This window comes from Lithobates pipiens, unplaced genomic scaffold (assembly GCF_037356315.1).
Source record: "Lithobates pipiens isolate NorthernLeopardFrog02 unplaced genomic scaffold, aLitPip1_a1.2 Scaffold_8, whole genome shotgun sequence".
Classification (NCBI taxonomy): Eukaryota; Metazoa; Chordata; class Amphibia; order Anura; family Ranidae; genus Lithobates; species Lithobates pipiens.
The window spans coordinates 551,596,303-551,616,553 of NW_027507903.1; the positions used below are offsets into that span (position 1 = coordinate 551,596,303).

The window sequence follows — 20,251 nt, forward strand, 5'->3', positions numbered from 1 at the left end:
TATATTTTATCTTCATCGTTGGACCTTCAGTTGAGGAGTTTTTTTTTTAAATCTTTTTGAATCATGAGTGCATGTTGCAATTTCAAGCATCACTTTTCTGATTACCTAACATTTCAGTGTTGTTCAGACCGATCACTGTGCACATTGCTCACTGTTTCATATCTGCGAGGGGAATCTCTTTGAATTTACTATTTGTGTTTTCTTTTTTATGACAATTATAATTTTTTATTTTTTTTCTACCCGTTTATGTCATCATGTAGCTTATTTGTGATATGCAAATATTCATTTTTGTCTCCAAGAAAAAACATTTTTTTCTTTTGCTGTGTGCTTTATACACAATATTTTGTTCTCAATAGCGAGAATCGTCCCAGAAATGGTGGCATCTGTGTGGCCAATCACACCTCTCCCATTGATGTTATCATTCTTGCCAGCGATGGATATTATGCCATGGTATGTTAAAAGGTTAAACTACTTCTAACAAGAATATTTGTAACAAGAAAAAGATAAATGAGAAGACTGAGATTTAAAGTAGACATATATTTTTTTTTAAAGCACAGTGCTCTGGAGTCCACCATCTGCGGTGCCTTTTGGGCTGTAGATTAATAGGCAAGTCCCTAACCATATCAAACATTGTGAAATGTAGCACTTTAGTAGCACTTCAGCAGTCCTGGGCATTGTCATGTGGAACACAGGAGGGTCATTTAAACTCTGCAAAAAGTTCAAATTTCCTAATGTACATTGATGCAGATGTTGGGGGCACAGATAATGCTGTAAAAGATACATCCAGGGCCCATTCACACCGCCCAGGTGCTAAACTCTCCATTTTAGCGTGCAGGCAGCTATCAGTTTTGGTCTGCAGTGAGGTGTGCTAGGGAGCAGTGTGATGTGAGTTTTGGTACATCACACAATTTTCATTTTTTTGACTTTATTTGAAGTACACAAAGTGACATTTCATTCATGTCTCCACACAGCAGCGTAATGCCTACCTGTGCACTGTGATAAAATACAGCAAATCCGCAGCTTACTGCACCTCACCTCCGAGCTGCATGCAGTGCCAACTGCACACATAGAAAGTTTGATTTCTATATGCTGTAGCGGTGACTGGAGTTTATCTAATGCAGAAAAAGGTCACTCACCGCACATGTGAACAAGCTTCAGACATGTTAGAGAAACTTTTTTTAATTTCAGAATGTTTACTTTATGTCTCTTCCAAATGCATGTACTATAAAAATGCTGCATTGGCTTAGTCTTACTGGTATTTGTAACCAAGCTCACTATTCTTCTGTATTATTCTTTCTTCCTCATAGGTAGGACAAATACATGGTGGTCTAATGGGAATAATCCAGAGGGCCATGGTAAAGGCCTGTCCACATATCTGGTTTGAGCGTTCAGAAGTCAAAGATAGACATCTTGTTGCTAAAAGGTAATGTACAAGGGAAGCTAATAATCATATCAGAGGCTTTCACTTAGCAGTCCCAGGCCTGTTGCCAGTGGCATTTGGTCGCCTGTTTATTACTAAGAAAAGATCAGTGGCTTTGTGAAGAGTGACAGAATGAATCTTTATTTTGTTGGAGAGTAACTACAGGCTTATGTCATAGATAAGGCTGTGACATTTGTTACAAAGGTTGTCGTTGGTGTACAGAATCTCTATTGCTGCTGTTCCTTTTCTGTATTTCCTGCCCCTAAAAAAATCCCTGTTAATCGTGTGCAGATATACACTCACCGGCCACTTTATTAGGTACACCTGTTTAATTGCTTGGTAACACAGTCAGCCATGTCACATGGCAGCAACTTAATGCATTTAGCCATCTAGATGTGGTGAAGACAACTTGCTGAAGTTCAAACTGAGCATCAGAATGGGGAAGAAAAGGGTATTTAAGTGACTTTGAACGTGGCATGGTTGTTGGTGCCAGATGGGCTGGTCTGAGAATTTCAAAAACGATTGATCTACTAGGATTTTCACACACAACCATCTCTCGGGTTTACAGTGAATGGTCCGAAATAGAGAAAATATCCAGTTATATGGATGAAAATGCCTTGTTGATGTCAGAGGAGAATGGGCAGACCGGTTTGAGATGATAGAAACGCAACAGGAACTTAAATAACCACTCGTTACAACCAAGGTAGGCAGAATACCATATCTGAATGCACAACACGTTGAAGCTGATGGGCTACAGCAGCAGAAGACCACACCGGGTGCCACTCCTGTCAGCTAAGAACACGAACTTGAGGCTACAATTTGCACAGGCTCACCATAACTGGACAATAGAAGATTGGAAAAACGTTGCCTGGTTGGATGAGTCTCGATTTCAGCTGTGCCATTCAGATGGTAGGATCAGAATTTGGCATAAACATGAAATTATGGACCCATCCTGCCTTGTATCAACGGTTCAGTCTGGTGGTGGTGGTGTAATGGTGTGGGGATATTTTCTTGGCACACTTTGGGCCCCTTAGTATCAATTGAGCATCATTTAAACACCACAGCCTGTCTGAGTATTGTTGCTGACCATGTTAATCCCTTTATGACTACAGTGTGCCCATCTTCTGATGGCTCCTTCCAGTAGGATAATGCACCATGTCACAAAACTCCAGTCATCTCACCACTGGTTTCTTGAACATGATAATGAGGTCACTGTACTCCATTTGGTCCCCACAGTCACCAGATCTCATCCAATAGAGCACCTTTGGGATGTGGTGGAATGGGAGATTCGCATCATGGATGTGCAGCCGACAAATCTGCAGCAACTGTGTGATAACATGTCAATGTGGACCAAAATCTCTGAGGAATGTTTCCAACACCCTTTTGAATTTATGCCACGAAGAATTAAGACCGTTCTGAAGGCAAAAGGGGTCCAACCCGGTACCAGGAAGGTGTACCTAATAAAATGTCCTGTGAGTGCATATCTTCCATGTTTCTGCACCTTGTTTCATTAAAGATTATTTTCCGCTATATCATACTACCGGTAATTATTTTCATCCTTCTCTACAAGAAAAGGGCACATTCAGCCTCATTCTTTGTACAGATACCCAAAATGGTTTATATTGACCTGATAGATGAGATTTTGAATGGCCTTCAGATTATTTCTGGAGTACAATTACAAAGCTATCACTGTGTGTATATATTGACTTAAATCTTTGATTTCAAGAAACCTTGTATCATCTATTTGTAATTTCTGACATCCTCTTAAAGCTGAACTCCAGGCAGGTGATTAATCTTGACCCATACTTCCTGCCCATAAACGCGTTGCAAACATGAATATTTTATTCTTCAGAATGACCTAGGACCTGTAAAAGTTCATGAAAAGATTGCTCTGTATTAGACTTCACAGCTATGCCTGAACTAATAAAATAAGTACTAAAGAATCGCCTACATCTCTTCCTGTCACTCTGCAGGGTCAATGCAAATAAATACAATTGCCATCATGTAGCGAGAACTGTAGCCATCAATGGGAGTGAATGTGGGCAGGACTGTGGGTGTGTTTCTTGCCACTGCTCAGCTGACCACAGCTTAGTGGGTGGGACAGACTCGCATTGTAGCCATCAATGAGATGTAAATGTGGGAAAAACTTGACACTGCTCATCCCGTTAGAGTCGGAGATGCCCGGGTGCTCCCCCTACAGCCAGTGGTGACATAATTATGTTGCCACCATAACTGTAACATCTTGCATAGAATGTTACAAGACCAGTGGCCCTGGGACAAAGCGGCACAGCAGGCACCAGTCTTACAAAGAGAAAAAAAGCCACTGAGCCTGTGTTATGCTGGACTCCCATTTCAATTTTACAGTGTCTGCAGTAGTGGATTGAAGTTGTAAATCTATGAAATGAAAAGTGAACAAAACCTATCCCTCTGTAGTGTGTACTTGCCTTGATCCAAAGTACATACTATGTTTTCTGTTTGTACTCTCATTCCTCTATCTGCATGAATCACTGTGTTGACAGTCTATTCAGACACAAGAGAATCCCAGGAGTCGGTAAAGATACCCCCTCTCCTCAGCACACAGCAGGTGATTGACAGCCTCCGCTGTGCATGCTTCTCTATAAGTGAGAAATGTGACGTATGCTTTAAAATTTTGTCCATAAAGGGCTGTTTTTTTCATTAGTCATGTGATTATTAATCTGAGAGTCATTGCAGATAGATTAGTAATCCCCCTATATAAAAGAGAACACAGTATACACTAACGGCAATGTCGCCCATGTCTAGAGCCCAAGTCCCAGCAGGTTGTGTGCAGCGGATTTCTAGGAGCAGGATGAGAGCAGATAGGCAGAGCATTTATCATGTTCTATAAGAAATCTTTCAGTGACAAGCCAAAAAAAAATGTGTTTGATATGTTGTCTTTCTACATATACACGTATGTCTTCATACTCCCTTTTCTTTCCCCAGGCTAACAGATCATGTGAAAGATGAGAGTAAGCTGCCAATCCTTATATTCCCTGAAGGTAAGAGCAGTGCTCGGACCTCTCTGCTATGCCTTTAGAGAAGTAGGAAAGTACATGACAGATACTTAATAGGTGTATGGCTTTTGATCATTTAAAGCTGAAAACGTGAAGCATTTATAACTTGAATTTTAAGAAAATCAATGGCAGGGTTTTTATAACCACGGAGACACTCGTGGTCTCTTCTGTTATAAAGGCTTCTCCCTGTCTGTCAGCGGTAGAAAATGCACAGCTCAGAGTGCATTTATGGAAGGAGTCTGTGTCCTGGGGAAGTGACTCGCATGTGCATTCTCAAGACTGATGTCACTGTAGCCTGGCAGGAAGACTGGGCAAAGGGGGAAGTGCCCGGGACCAGCTAGAGCACTGACACTGGTGGTTTGACAGGTAAGTCTGCCATAATGTGCTTATAGGCGGTGCATGCTAGCACATTATGATATTAAGCCACCTTGGGGGGAGTTTAATTCTACTTTGAAGAGCTTGTGTTGTGTCCCCTGTTGCTGCCTGTAAATGCAATCAAGTGGTTGAATAGGCGCTAGGATGGCTTTTACATTAGAGATTCGCCGCCTGAAGCTGCAGACATAATTCAGATATCACCACAGGTGGGAAGTGGTTAAGCAATTGCTAAAAATGACCAAACATCTGATTTTGGGTTCAATATCTGTTTTTGAATCTGCTCCAACATGTTTGTTATTATTTATACAAAATCTGAAAAAAATATAACGAAGTATAAATTAACCACTTCAATACTGAGCACTTTCACTCCCTTCTTGCCCAGGCCAATTTTCAGCTTTCAGCGCCGTTGTAATTTGAATGACAATTGCACGGCCATGCAAACTGTACCCAAACTAAATTTTTATAGGTTTTTTTTTCACACAAATGGAGCTTTCTTTTGGTGGTATTTAATCACCACTGTGTTTTTATTTTTTGCTGAACAAATTAAAAAAAGACCAAAAAGTTTTTCTTAGTTTCTGTTATAAAATATTGTAAATAGGTAAGTTTTCTCCTTCACTGATGGGCAGCCTTTATGTGCATTGATAGTGGACACTGATAAGCAGCACTGATTGGCATCACTAGTGGGCATCGCTGATGGGGCTGCACTGATGATCACTGCACTGATCATCAGTGCAGATCCCGCCCCCCCCCCCCCCCCCCCCGTCGGGAGAACTGCTTATGGGCTCTCCTCACTTGCTGTCAGTGTGGATCGGGGAATGCTGATAACCAGCACTTCCTAGTTACACTGTGATCAGCTGTGATTCGACACAGCTGATCACATGGTAAAGCACCTATGTCTCAGACTCCTTAACGTGAGCGGAGACGCGGTGTGTCCAAACAATAAACCGCACCACTGATCGCCATGCTGTGTGCCCCGTTCTGAAGGACGTCCTATGATGTCCAGTCAGAACGGGCAAGCCACCGCCTAGCTGTCATTTTGCTATTAGCCGGGTGAGCTGTAGTTAAAAAAAAAAAACATTGAATCTTTCGGCATGTAGTTTGTACACCACAATGGGAGGGTTCTTTCAAAATCAAAAAACGAAGAAGTGGTTGTAATATGTGAAACCTTTTATTGGGAGCCTCGGCCCTGTGGACTGTGATTCAGTCTTTATCTCATTTGCTGTCAGTCTTATGAAAATCTAGAAGCATTTGACATCCAGGAAGACTGTGCTGCTAGTTTTAGCTATTATAAGTCACTCAGACTGCAATTTGCATGCACTGGAAAAAACAATTGAAGTCTGCCGACACTGCTTCATACATTGCACTAAAGTCGCAATAGAAAAAATTGAATCCTGTTCTCCTTGTGCTTGCGTGGGTTTCCTCCAGCTACTCCGGTTTCCTCCCGCACTCCAAAGACATGCTGGTAGGTTAATTGACCCCTGTCTAAATTGGCCCTAGTATATGCATGAATGTAAGTTTAGGGACCTTAGATTGTAAGCTGCTTGAGGGCAGGGACTGATTTGAGTGTACAATATATTTGCAAAGTGCTGTGTAAATTGATGGCGCTATATATGTACCTATAAAAAAAATGATAAACATTCAGAAACTGTGCATAGTTTCTGAGTGAAAAGGGTTGGGACATTTTAGCTGAATCTAGAATAATTGCCAGATACAGTTTAATGCTACCTCTACTGTTTCTGTGTACAGATTAGACATGCAAGTAAATTGTTCTTTTCGTTGTGTCTATCTTCTGTTAGGAACCTGCATCAATAACACATCTGTCATGATGTTCAAGAAGGGAAGCTTTGAAATAGGAGCTACAGTATATCCTGTGGCTATCAAGGTAAGCTGAGGCGTTTGGTGATGTGTGGGTGTGCAGGGAATGAAATGGGACATCACAAACTCTTCTTTTCTTCTTTGTAGTATGACCCACGCTTTGGCGAAGCATTCTGGAACAGCAGTAAATATGGAATGATCACCTACCTCCTGCGAATGATGACCAGCTGGGCCATAGTGTGCAGTGTCTGGTACCTACCACCTATGACGCGACAGGTGAGCTTACATCACTCTGCACTTATAACTGCATTTATTGTTGTATTACTGCTGGGTTGTTCTTAAAGTGGTTCTAAAGCCTAGACATTGTTTTAGAGGTCGACCGATATGGGTTTTTCTCTGGCCGATGGCGATATTTAGAAATCATGGCGGCCGATTATATGATGCCATATTTTTTTTTATTTATTTTTTTTTTTTGGGCCGATATGTTAGGCTGATTTTTTTTTTTTTTTTTTTTTTTATCCCCATTCATCTCATAAACCCTAACAGACCCCTTTCCCACTGGGGCGGTTTTTTAGGCGCTTTTGGGCTCAAAATAGCGCCTGTAAAGTGCCTGCAAAATGTCTCCCCTGCAGTCTGTGAAAGACAGAGTGCTTTCACACTGAGGCGATGCGCTGGCAGGATGTTAAAAAAAAGTCCTGCAAGCAGCACCTTTGGCGTGGTGTATACTGCTCCTCCACCACTCCTGCCCATTGATATTAATGGCCACCACTGCCAAAGCGCATGCAATGCGATTTGGCAGCGGTGCTTCACGGGCGCATTGGACCTCTTCTTCGGCCGCTAGATGGATTTATATGCGCCCCACTAGCAGCCGAATAGCACCGCTAAAATGGTAAAGCGCTGCTAAAACTAGCAGCATTTTACCATCAACGCCTGCCCGCTCCAGTGTGAAAGCAGCCTATAAATTAAAAACAGGTAGTCAAAACTTTTGGACGAAAACAAAAATGGCCTAACTTTACTGTTTTAGGTGTTTTTTTTTTGTTTTTTTTTTAAATCATTTAGTGTATTTTTTTTCCCCCAAAAAAATTGCATTTGAAAGATCTCTGCACGAATGCCGTGTGACATAAAATATTGCAACAACCGCTATTTTATTCCCTAGGGTCTCTGCTAAAAAAAATATCTATCATTTTTTGGGGGTCTAAGTGATTTTCTGGCAGAAAATACAGGACTTTTACTTGTAAGCAACAAGTGTCAGAAAAGATTTAGTCTTTAAATGGTTAAACTGAGAACTTCTACACACTGAGATGACTTCATTCATTCAAGTGTAAACATTGTATCTTTCTGTTCTTTTCTTGGCAGCCTGCCCAGAGAGGAGACAAGTCCTTTCTATGAAGACTCAGGCAACTTACACTGACTTCTTTTACAGAAGTCATTTCCAAGTCGCGCTGTAGTTCTAAAATCTGCCTTTTTATCATCACAATCGGCCGATTAATTAAAAAACTGCAAATATCGGCCGATATATCGGCCAACCTCTACATTGTTTACCCTAGTAGTGTATTCCCTGAATAAAGGTAAAACATGTCCCACTAGCATATTGGTGAAGTGAAACTTTTGATGGTTCAAAAACAAAATGTTTTATAGGTCACTAAAAGCTGAAGATTAGCTTTAATGAAAGCTTTAAAAACCACTTCTCTAGGTTGTATATAGTCTAATCATATGAATATTTCATGAAGCTTGTGAACTGTTACATAAGATCAGTGTTTTGAAATGTAGTGACTGTTCCCAATCACAGCTGATGACAGTTCTCTGTCAGTAGGGCAGTATTGTCTCATGGACCCGTGCTTGCTTTATTGGCTCAGAAAACATGGAAAGGTTTGACTTCTTTTTTTTTTTTAATTATTACATTTAAAAGAAAAGCAGAAACTGCTCAATTATTAAACTTATATTAGGAATTGGTTAGAAAAGCATATTTGCTCCTCTAGCTAATTCCAGCCAATAAATGTACACTTAAAGACGCACTCCGGTTATGGCTGAAAATAAAGCTTTGATATCCGTAGCACAGCCGGGTTGTCCAGTTTTTCAGCCAGGCATTACTCTAGGGCACAAGTTCACCATCTTTTGTCACAGATCTGATCATATATTTTCGTGATAAAGAAGAGGAACTACTAGGTGCACTTTTTCTCACTCATTGCAATCTCTGTCATATAGAAAGTCTGGTGCAAGCAAAATGTGACCACTGTGACATGTAAAAGTTACCATTCGGGTTCAGACTTGCCATGGAAGTTTGAACATAGTTGCTAATGCTGGAAAGAAATTGTTACATGCCTGAGGCCCTCAAACTGCGGGTTGTAGGAATAGAATCTCCTAGCTGTTAGTAATAAAATACCTAGTATATGTAGTCAATTGGGTGAGGAATAATGTCCTGTTGTTGATGCCAGTAAAATGAATAGTGCCCCATCATTGGTGTCAGTGGAAGGAATAGTGTCTCACCAGTGTCATTGGGTGTAATAGCGCCCGATCGTTGGTGTCAGTGGGAGGAATAGTGCTCCATATTGGTTTCAGTGGGAGGAATCGTGCTCCATTGTGATTGTCAGTGGTAGTACTACCCCATTATTGGTGTCACGTGAGGAATGGTGCCCCATTGTTGGTCTCACCAAAAGGAATATTTTTTTCATTGTTGGTGTTAGTGGGACAAATGATGCCCCATTATTGGTGTCAGCGGGAGAGATGGTGCCCCATTGGTGTCGGCGGGAGAGATGGTGCCCCATTATTGGTGTCGGCGGGAGAGATGGTGCCCCATTGTTGGTGTCGGCGTGAGAGATGGTGCCCCATTGTTGGTGTCGGCGGGAGAGATGGTGCCCCATTGTTGGTGTCGGCGGGAGAGATGGTGCCCCATTGTTGGTGTCGGCGGGAGAGATGGTGCCCCATTGTTGGTGTCGGCGGGAGAGATGGTGCCCCATTGTTGGTGTCGGCGGGAGAGATGGTGCCCCATTGTTGGTGTCGGCGGGAGAGATGGTGCCCCATTGTTGGTGTCGGCGGGAGAGATGGTGCCCCATTGTTGGTGTCGGCGGGAGAGATGGTGCCCCATTGTTGGTGTCGGCGGGAGAGATGGTGCCCCATTGTTGGGGTCGGCGGGAGAGATGGTGCCCCATTGTTGGGGTCGGCGGGAGAGATGGTGCCCCATTGTTGGGGTCGGCGGGAGAGATGGTGCCCCATTGTTGGGGTCGGCGGGAGAGATGGTGCCCCATTGTTGGGGTCGGCGGGAGAGATGGTGCCCCATTGTTGGGGTCGGCGGGAGAGACGGTGCCCCATTGTTGGGGTCGGCGGGAGAGACGGTGCCCCATTGTTGGGGTCGGCGGGAGAGACGGTGCCCCATTGTTGGGGTCGGCGGGAGAGACGGTGCCCCATCGTTGGGGTCGGCGGGAGAGACGGTGCCCCATCGTTGGGGTCGGCGGGAGAGACGGTGCCCCATCGTTGGGGTCGGCGGGAGAGACGGTGCCCCATCGTTGGGGTCGGCGGGAGAGACGGTGCCCCATCGTTAATCTCATTAGAGGGACTAGTACCCCATTTTTTTTATTTGGTACTACAGTCGGTGGCAGTAAGAGCCCTTTCATACTGAACACAGTTGGATGCATTGTGAACTACTCCAACTGCATAGGCAGCCTAAGGTAATGCTATGGGAATAGTTCACATCATTGCAGTGCAGAAAAAAAAAAGTTGCATTTTTATGCACCGCAAATGCAGGGAACGCCCGTCAAATGCAGCACACCCATTAAAGCAGAGTTACACCCCCCGGCCAGCAATACATACTGTAGCTGCTGACTTTTAATATTAGGACACTTAATCTGTCCTGGAATCCAGCGATGTCGGCACCTATCGGCTCTCGGGTGCTGCCACTGCCATTCTTGGTAAGGGAAACCAGCGTGGGTCCCTACTGAATGACCCGGCGGTGGGGGAAGGAGGAGGGGGGCCGAACTTCCAGGTGATCAAAAACAGGTTCTCGCTCCCCCCTGAAAGGTGCCAAATATAGCACCAGAGTAGGGTAGGAGGCAGAGAAGTGGAGCCTCCACCAAAAACATAGGAAAATGCACTGCAAATCTAGTGCAAAATGCATGCAAAACACATTCAAGCACATGTCAAGCGCGCTTCAAAAGTGCTTTAAATGCATGTAAACATGAAGTCAAAAAGGCCTAGTTATGTGTAGTTTGTGGTGTGAATGACCCCTAAGAGTATTGGTGCCCCAGGGGTTACACTGGATTACAAGAAGCTAAATAATACCAAAATGTAATTTGTTATTTTAGCACGTTTACAGTATTTGCTGAATAACATTAGTAGCCGATTGGTGCTGATATTTGGCCAAAGAAGTCCTCTTCATAAAAATGGTACACATTGAAGCTATTTATTTTACCAGATGTGACATTTTTTGTTGCCATGATGTGTAAAATATCTATCCCAGGCCCAGACCCAGGCGTCAGTTGTGTGTAGCAATCGAGGTCTGGTGAAAACATTAAAAGCCACTACTTTAGGTTGTATATAGTCTGATAATATGAATAATTCATGAAACTTGGGAAGGACGGAAGAGAACTGTTACACAAGAGCAGTGTCTGAATCTTAGTGCCCATTCCCAGTTACAGCCGGCGATGACTGGTTCATGGTCAGTAAGGCAGTATTGCCAATCCCATGTCCAGACATCCGTGTACTCACACATGTACTCACACATGCTTGTTTTGCTGACTCAGGAAACTTGAAAAGGTTTGGCTTACAGATTTATTTATTTGTTTTAGTACATTTGTAATATACAAAAAAAAAAGCAGCAACGGCCTAATTGTTGGACAGATGGCATATTTATTGTCTCATACAGTATTCTATGAAGATAAGTAATCTGGGACTAGTTGTCCTTGGAAGCAGAGGAGTTGCCGTGTGCAGACTAGAGTTTCACCATAATGATTGTGTAACTGGAGTGTCTGATGACACAGCTCATTTGTATTAAACCAGACTGTCACTTGCACTTTTTTTTTTTTTTTGTTTGTTTAGTTTCTTAAAGAGTGCCTTTCACCAGAGCAATATTTTTTAAGTTTTAGTGGTGATTTTCAGAAAAAGGAAAGAGATTAAATGTACATCATGAAACACACTGCAAATGTTTGAGGGTCTGTGTTACTATTTTGTGTATATTTTATTTAGTTCTAAAAAAAAATTTTTTTTTACAACCACTTCAGCTCTGGAAGATTCTACCCCCTTCATGACCAGGCCATTTTTTGCTATTTGACACTGCGCTATTTTAACTGGCGATTGCTCTGGCATGCAGCACTGTACCCAAATTAAATTTTATGTAATTTTTTTACACAAATAGAGCTTTCTTTTGGTGGCATTTGATCACCACTGGTATTTATGTTTTGCAATATAAATAAAAAAGACTGAACATTCTGCTATAAAACATATCCAATAAAAACGTAAAAAAAGCAAATTTTGGCCAAAATGTATTCTGCTGCGTTTTTGATAAAAAAAAATCCCAGTAAGTGTATATTGATTGGTTTGCGTGAAAACTATAGTGTATGTACTGGAATTTTTTTTTTTTTTTTAATTTTTTTTTTAATACTGGTAATGGCAGGGATCAATGACTTCTAATGGGGCTGAGATGCAGCAAGAAATCTGCCACTGACGCTGGTGGAACTAACTGCCACTGACATCACCAGTGCCATTAAAGCGGGAGTCCGCCGGGACTCCGCGTTTTTTTTTTTTTTTTTTTTTTTATTTTTTTAAAGCCAGCAGCTACAAATACTGCAGCTGCTGACTTTTAAAATAGTGACACTTACCTGTCCAGCGCGCCCGCGATGTCGGCACCCGAAGCCGATCTCTCGATCGTCTCTCGGGTGCTGCCGCCGCCATCTTGGGTATGGGAATCAGGAAGTGGAGCCTTTCGGCTTCATTTCCCGGTTCCCTACTGCGCATGCGCGAGTCGCGCTGCGCAATAAGGATGGTCCCCGCTGTCTCTGGGATCCGTGTGTTTCCCAGCAGGCAGCAGGGGACTTTCGGAAAGGGGTGTAATCTACGCCCCTTTCCGCAGAGAGCTATCTCGGAAGTGGGTGCAGATACCTGTACTGTACAGGTACCTGCACCCCCCTCCCCCCTGAAAGGTGCCAACTGTGGCGCCGGAGGGGGGGAGGATTCCAATGAGCGGAAGGTCCACTTTAGGGTGGACCTCCGCTTTAATACAGTGATCAGTGCTAAGAATATACACTGTCACTGTACTACTAATGACATTGGCTGGGAAGAGGTTAACATCTAGAGTGATCAAGGGGTTATCTATGTGTGTAAAGCTACTGCTTTTTATCTCTCTCATCTCTGCTTTACATAGCTGAGAAACTGATAAATTTATCCCTGTGTACAGAGCTCTGTGTTGAATGTCAATACAGAGCTCTTGGCTGTGAATGCTCCCAGCCGATCAGCAGGTCTTAGCCCTGAATCATTGGCCAGGATTTGCTGACAGGCTGGAGGCACGCACCCTAAACTGGGAAGCAGGCAGCAACATACCAGTACATCGCTTTGCCTACAGCGGCCGCCTGTCTGCAATAAAATGCAGGCAGGCATTGACTGAATAAGGTGGTTAGGTAGGAAATATTTAAAATGTTAAACGTTTCGCTTTTACAATAATAGGGAACAGGTGACACTCTAGGCACTTTCACATATTTTACTAAAAGGAGCCTGTTGTTAACAAGCACTGCATCATGGTACGTTCATTGGCATGCGCTCCCCCAACAAGTTGGTTCAATGGGTGTAAAGAGAGGCAGTCCAAAAGTGTTTTTCCCACATGGTGCACTGTGACATCAATGCACACTGAGATAAATGTTTGTTTGTGAAATACAGATTTTGAGTTTTTCCTGTTACTGAAAATATAGATTTAACATAATTGCAAAGGTAATTTTTTAATAATAAAATAAATGTAATACCTGATCTGTCCAATGGTTTACATAGAAGCCCTGATCCTCCTCGTCTGGGGTCCCCCACCGGTGCTCCAGGCTCCTCTTCCCTTCCGAGTGCCCCTATAGCAAGTGACTTGATTTCAAGCCCACTTCTGTGTTTATTGACGCACACAGCATGGCTCAACCCCCTCCTAACAGGCTGTGATTGAAAGCAGCAGGAGCAAATGGCTCCTGCTGCTGCCTTCGTGTCCAGGAAGGAGAGAGCCACTGCTCTTGGGTACAGCGCTGGATCGAGATCAGGCTCAGGGAAATATTTGGAAGAGAGCTGAACAGGTTTTTTACCTTACTGCAGAGAATGCATTAAGACAGGGGTCTCCAAACTTTCTAAACAAAGGGCCAGTTTACTGTCCTTCAGATTGTAGGGGAGCCGGACTGTGGTCATTGGGGGTAGAAAAGGTCCCAACATATGTCCTATCGTTTGCAATGCAAGTAATTGTGCTCCGTCGTTGTGGTCATGGGGCCCCATTGTTGGTGTCACTGGGGGGGAGGAATAGTGCCCCATCATTGGTGTCATTGGGAGGATTTGAGTCCCTACATTGGTGTCAGTGGGAGGAATAATGCCCCATTGTTGGTATCCGTGGATGAAACTGTGCCCCAAGGGCTGGACAAAAGCAAGCAAACGCTGCAGTTTGGGGATCACTTCATTAAGGGTAAAAAAAATTTTTTATATTTTATATAGGGTCTTTGCTTTCAGGAAATAGTTTTGTTAAAGGGGTTCTAAAGGCAGAAGTTTTTTTTTTTTTTTTATCTTAATGCATTCTATGCATTAAGATAAAAAAAAATTCTGTGTGCAGCAGCCGCCCTAATATTTATCTGAGCCCATATCAATTCAGCGATGTTACAGGAGAGAATTGGCTGAGACGTCGGCGAGCGCCATTGGCTCCCACTGCTGACAGTCAAAGTCAGTGAGCCAATGAGGAGAGAGAGGGGGCGGGGGCCAGACCAAGGCTCCGTGTCTGGTTGGACACACAGAGCTGCAGCTCGGCTCAGGTGCCCCCATAGCAAGCTGCTTGTTGTGGGGACATTTGTCAGGAGGGAGGGGCCAGGAGCACCGAAGAGGGACCTGAGAAGAGGAGGATCCGGGCTGCTCTGGGCAAAATCATTGCACAGAGCAGGTAAGTATAACATGTTTGTTATTTTTAAACCACAACCAATGCAAATCATTCCTTTACACCCCGAAGCCAAATGCACACCCAGAACTGCTAGTAGTGCAAATATAGCCCGATATAATAGATCCATTTATTACAAACTGCAGCCAGCTGTTTCAAACTTTTTGACCATCCTCAATGCAGTGTACGGAAACCATGGCTTCTATGCAATGGGACCTAACAAGAAACTTTGACTTGTATGATTATATTGTATCTTTGATAACATTTCAGTATTCAGAAATGCGTATATGTATTTGTGTGCAGAAAAAAAAATACAAATGTTTAAACTTGCCTGGTACAGAAATGATCAAAAAAAAAGAAGCCTCTAACCCAGGGGTGGGCAACCTGGGGCCCTCCAGCTGTTAGAACTAGATTTCCCTTGAGGCATTGCAAGGCTGGTATTTACAATTACTCCCAGAGGCATGATGGGACTTGTAGTTCTGCAACAGCTGGAGGGCCCCAGGTTTTCTACCCCTGCTCTAACCAATGCACAAGATGCATGTGGACTTATTCAGTCCTACAGGCTCTGGTGACTTTAGAACCTGAGCAGTTAGCTTATGTCAGAGCTAATTCTGGCACTCATCTGCCTCCTGCAACGCTGTGTACACATTGCTGCATCTTTTTTGTTTGATACAATAGGGAGGGGTAATTTGATTCTCTTTGTAAGAAGTTGCACTAAATGGTTGAGAATTAATAGGTAATTCAAGTTCATACCAAGCTCAGTACTAAAAATACCACCTTGAATTATATATGTTATTAAGTAAATGAAACGGCAAGGGAATTTAATATAAATTATACACCAAGCATGCATTCATTATCTGCAAACCTAGTATTCAGCCAGCTGTTTTTCACACCATGAAATGTTCTAAAGTTGCAATAGTCACGCATATGATTAATTGTATGCTTGGGGGAAAAAAAACACATTTACCTTATCCCATAAATTCAGGTGCACCCTATTGGACATAATTCAGAAAGAGAACATTTTATACAGCAAAATCTTCAGGAAATACACCTTATTTGACCTCCATTAAGACAGACTGAGCAGTGAGCACCTTGAACCTGTTTCATTCACGATGACTTTCTGCTTTACTTCTTAAGAACTGTATGGTGGTTGTCGGAGCTCTGAGTTGATGTGATTTTGTGAGGCACAATGCACACATAACTATTTTACTTTCAAGTAACCATACTGTTGAACATCATCTGTCACCTTCAAAATACAGAGTAGATATTAACAGAGTGATTCTGTTGACGTGTGTTTTACAAGTCCAGTTTTTATAGGAAGTGCCTGTATGATTCTACAGATAAAGTAGAAAAAGTAGAGTATTACATCCTTTTTTTTTTTTTTTTTTGCCACATCAGTGTTTCTATACCAGAGATTAGGTTCGGCTTGTCGCTCACTCGTGTCTCATTCTCAATTCCACATCATCGTGGCATATTTGGTTGTACAAATATTTAACTTAGTGTAATCACATAAAAATTTTGTGTCGTTTAATTTAAATACAGAGGTAATAGAAGATCCCCTAGTGTTTGTGGACTACACACCGTGACGATATCTATTGTCCTGGTACCTCATATCTAATACAAATTTCCCTCTCCCTACTCCCCTCCATAACCCCCCCCCCCCCCCCCCATCCCCAGCTCATAAGAAGACACACTAAGCAATAAAATACATAATAAGAATAGGTAGTAGAAATGTACAAGCTAAGAAGCGCTTGTTCTATCCCAGTTTCTTATAGGGGAATCCCTAGTCTTCCCAATCCAGAGCCCCATATCTTTTTGAACTCCTTACCATTACCCTGTTTAACCACTTCGGTACCGCGCTATTGCCAAATGACGGCATTAGCGCGGACCTACATTTCCGGGACTACGTCTATTGACGTCGTCCCGGTTACGAGCGGCCTGCGCGCCCCCTGAGGGGCGCGCGCGGCGCGCTCTGTGATCGGCGAGTCCATGAGACTCGCCTGATCACCGATCCGTGCAAGGGGTTGATCCCGACCCCTTATCACGTGATCAGCTGTCAGCCAATGACAGCTGATCATGTGATAGAACGGAGCTGGTAATCGGCTATTATTCCTCCTCGCGCTGACAGCGCGAGGAGAAAAAAAAAAGCCGATCACCGGCGGCCGTGATCGGGACATCAGTCCCGATCACGGCCATCAATACAAGGGACCACCTGCCACCTGCCAGTGCCCACCTGCCTCCCGCAGTGCCATCCTGAAGTAAAATAAAAAGCAAAAGTAAGTGCCCCCCGTCAGTGCCCATAGTGCCCACAGTGCCACCCACAGTGCCACCCCACAGTGCCACCCCACAGTGCCACCCAATCTGCCTCAAAGGTGCTGCACCCCAGTGCCGCCCATCAGTGCCCAGCAGTGCCGCCCATCAGTGCCCAGCAGTGCCACCTATCAGAGCCACCTATCAGAGCCACCTATCAGTGCCCATCAGTCCCATCTATCCGTGCCACCCATCCGTGCCACCCATCCGTGCCATCCATCCGTGCCATCTTATCTGTGCCCATCAGTGCCCACCAATGCAGCCTATCAGTGCCGCCTAATCAGCGCACTTCAATGAAGGAGAAAAATGACCCGTTTGCAAAATTTTATAACAAACTATTAAAACATGATTTTATTTTTTTATTTTTTTTGCATCTTTTTTTGTTTGTTTAGCAAAAAATAAAACTCCGAGCTGTAACTAAATACCACCAAAAGAAAGCTCTATTTGTGGGAAAAAAATGATAAAAATTTCATTTGGGTACAGTGTTGTATGCCCGCGCAATTGTCATTCAAAGTGCATCAGCGCTGAAAGCTGAAAATTGGTCTGGGACTGAGGGGGGTTTAAGTGCCCAGTAAGCAAGTGGTTAAAAAAGAAAACCCTTTCATTAGCAATAGTTTTTCTTATATTGGCCAACCATATTTCTGGTAGTGGGCTAGAGTATGCTTGCCAGTTCTGGGCAATTAACCTCCTTGCCTGAAAAAGGCATCTATTAACTGGTGCAAATATATTTTTAGAGATATTGTATCCCTCCGGTATAGCCAACAAGCAAGTCCTCACTGTTGCCTCTAATGTCAACCCGAAAATTTCATTCACATGATCTATAACTCGTGTCCAGTATCTAAAAAGTTTCGGGCACCTCCAGAACATATGAATGAAATCTCCAACCTGTCCGCATCTGGGGCACTGATCATTATCCCTCCATCCCATTTTAAACATTTTCCTGGGTGTATAATATACCCGGTGAAAAAAGAAGAGTTGAGAAGCTTTCTGTGCCGGAGAAATAGAAACCTTGGTTCCCTGTTCCATTATCCAATCCCAATCGGGTATGGACACTGGACCCACATCACTCTCCCATTTCATTTTACTTTTAATCATACCGCTTCGATCTAACAATTTGTCCCCCAGCCTAGCGTATATAAACGTAATCAAGCCTTTGAGCGTATCTCGAGACATGATTTGAGATATCACCGGGACCTGGATCAACTGTATCTCCTGCGATCTAAATTGGGCCTGAATTGCGTGTCTGATCTGGAGATATTTGTAGAATGAGCGGTTTGATAGAGAGAATTCAGATCTTAGGTCAGAAAATGATCTAATGGCTGAACCCTGGACAATTTGCGCTAGCCTATGTATCCCTTGAGTTTCCCATTCCCTACATCTTTCAACTTTAAATAGCTCATCTAGGTTTCTATTGTCCCATAAGGGAGCCAACACGGATATCTTCTGATATCCTAATAAGGCCTTAACTGTTTTCCAGAGTTTAACGGCCTGAGTAGTTGTTGGGCAGTGCATATTAAATGAATTTGCCTCTAATGCCTCCACAAGCATATTGTGCGGACAGCCTAGCATTAATAGCCTGTGGCAGGGATTAACTTCACTTATTGCCCTTGCTCCAGCTAAGTGCTGTAGCTGGGCCGCTAAGTAATAAAGTCTAGGATATGGGATCGACAACCCCCCTTCTTCCAACGGCAGCTGCAAGGTCCGTAAGCTAATCCTCGAGGGGCCCTTTTTCCATATAAGAAGTCTAAATAAGGATTCTATTTTCTTAAACCATCCTTCCCCAATCCATACTGGTGAGTTATGAAGGAAGTACAAAATTTGAGGGAGCCATACCATCTTGACCAGATTGCAGCGGCCCGCCATCGAGAGGGGGAGGCGACTCCAGATATCGGCCTTTTGTTTTAATTTTACTAGGAGAGGAGATAAATTATCTTCCAGGTAAGAATTTACGTCCCTAGTAATCCACACCCCTAAGTATTTAAACTTCTCAACCTGTTTCAAATTCAGAATATCCTGGGGAGCGCAAATGAACCCCGGTTCCAGCGGCAACAAAGCGGATTTATCCCAATTAATGGTCAGTCCTGATATGAGACCAAATTCTCTAATCATCTTCATTGCCGCTTTCACCGAGGCCTGAGCATCCCCCAGGAAAAGCAGAATGTCATCAGCAAATAATGCAATTTTTTCCTCTACCTGTCCTCTCCTAAATCCCTGTATATCAGGGCTAGCCCTAATAGCGATGGCTAATGGCTCCACTGCCAAAACAAACAATAAGGGGGAGAGAGGGCACCCCTGCCTCGTACCTCGTTCCAATAGAAAAGTCTCAGAAAGCTCATTATTAATTTTAATTTTCGCTCTTGGGTCTGTATAAAGCAGTTTTATCCATTTAAGGAAATTTGGTCCGAACCCAAATCTGATAAGCACTTTGAATAGATATTCCCATTCAAGGCTGTCGAATGCTTTGGCTGCATCCAGAGTCAAAACTGCTCTGGAGCCTCCATTATCTACTGGAATCTGGGCATTCAAAAACAGTCTACGGATATTGATACTAGTAGATCTATTCGGGATAAAACCTGATTGATCAGGGTGAATGAGCTTGTGGACAATTCTTTTTAGGCGTGTTGCGAGCACCTTTGCTAATATTTTAACATCCGACCCCAAAAGCGAGATCGGACGATATGAGGCAGGGTCCATTAGGTCTTTATCCTCTTTAGGAATCACCACTATCGTGGCTTCCAACATCGAGGAAGGCAAGGCTCCACACTGCAAGGACTGCTTCAATGTCTCCAATAATTGTGGGAGCAGGACCTCCCCGTATCTCTTATAGACCTCGGTTGGTAAACCATCGGGTCCTGGTGCTTTTGAGTTGGGCATCTCTGCCACCGCTCTTTGGAGTTCCTCCATAGTAATTGGGGCCTCCAAAACTGCTAAGTCTTCTGCTATTACTGTTGGCATATTCAGATTCCCCAAAAAGGCCGCCATAGCTCCCCCTTCACTTCCCCCTTGGGATTTATATAGTGAGCTATAGTAATGATAAAATATGTTATTGATAATGGATGGTTCAGAAGTAATCTCTCCCTCTAGGGTTCTAATTGATATTACCGCTGAGGATGCCGTATTTACTTTAACCAAGAGTGACAGCATTCGCCCCACTCTTTCTCCCTCCCCGAAATTTGCTTGCTTCTGCAGTATACGTCTATTGTCCACCTTATA

At 43.4% G+C, this 20,251-nt stretch overlaps 1 protein-coding gene across 1 annotated transcript in view; it reads left to right on the forward strand.

Moving 5' to 3' along the window:
• Positions 1 to 20,251, forward strand: part of GPAT4 (glycerol-3-phosphate acyltransferase 4) — a 54,785-nt gene that overhangs the window by 31,867 nt on the left and 2,667 nt on the right. The window contains exons 7-11 of the mRNA XM_077469892.1: positions 357 to 450; positions 1,308 to 1,423; positions 4,382 to 4,437; positions 6,624 to 6,709; positions 6,790 to 6,918. Of these exons, the coding sequence (XP_077326018.1) occupies positions 357 to 450; positions 1,308 to 1,423; positions 4,382 to 4,437; positions 6,624 to 6,709; positions 6,790 to 6,918 (481 nt within the window). The remainder of the gene's footprint in view (positions 1 to 356; positions 451 to 1,307; positions 1,424 to 4,381; positions 4,438 to 6,623; positions 6,710 to 6,789; positions 6,919 to 20,251) is intronic.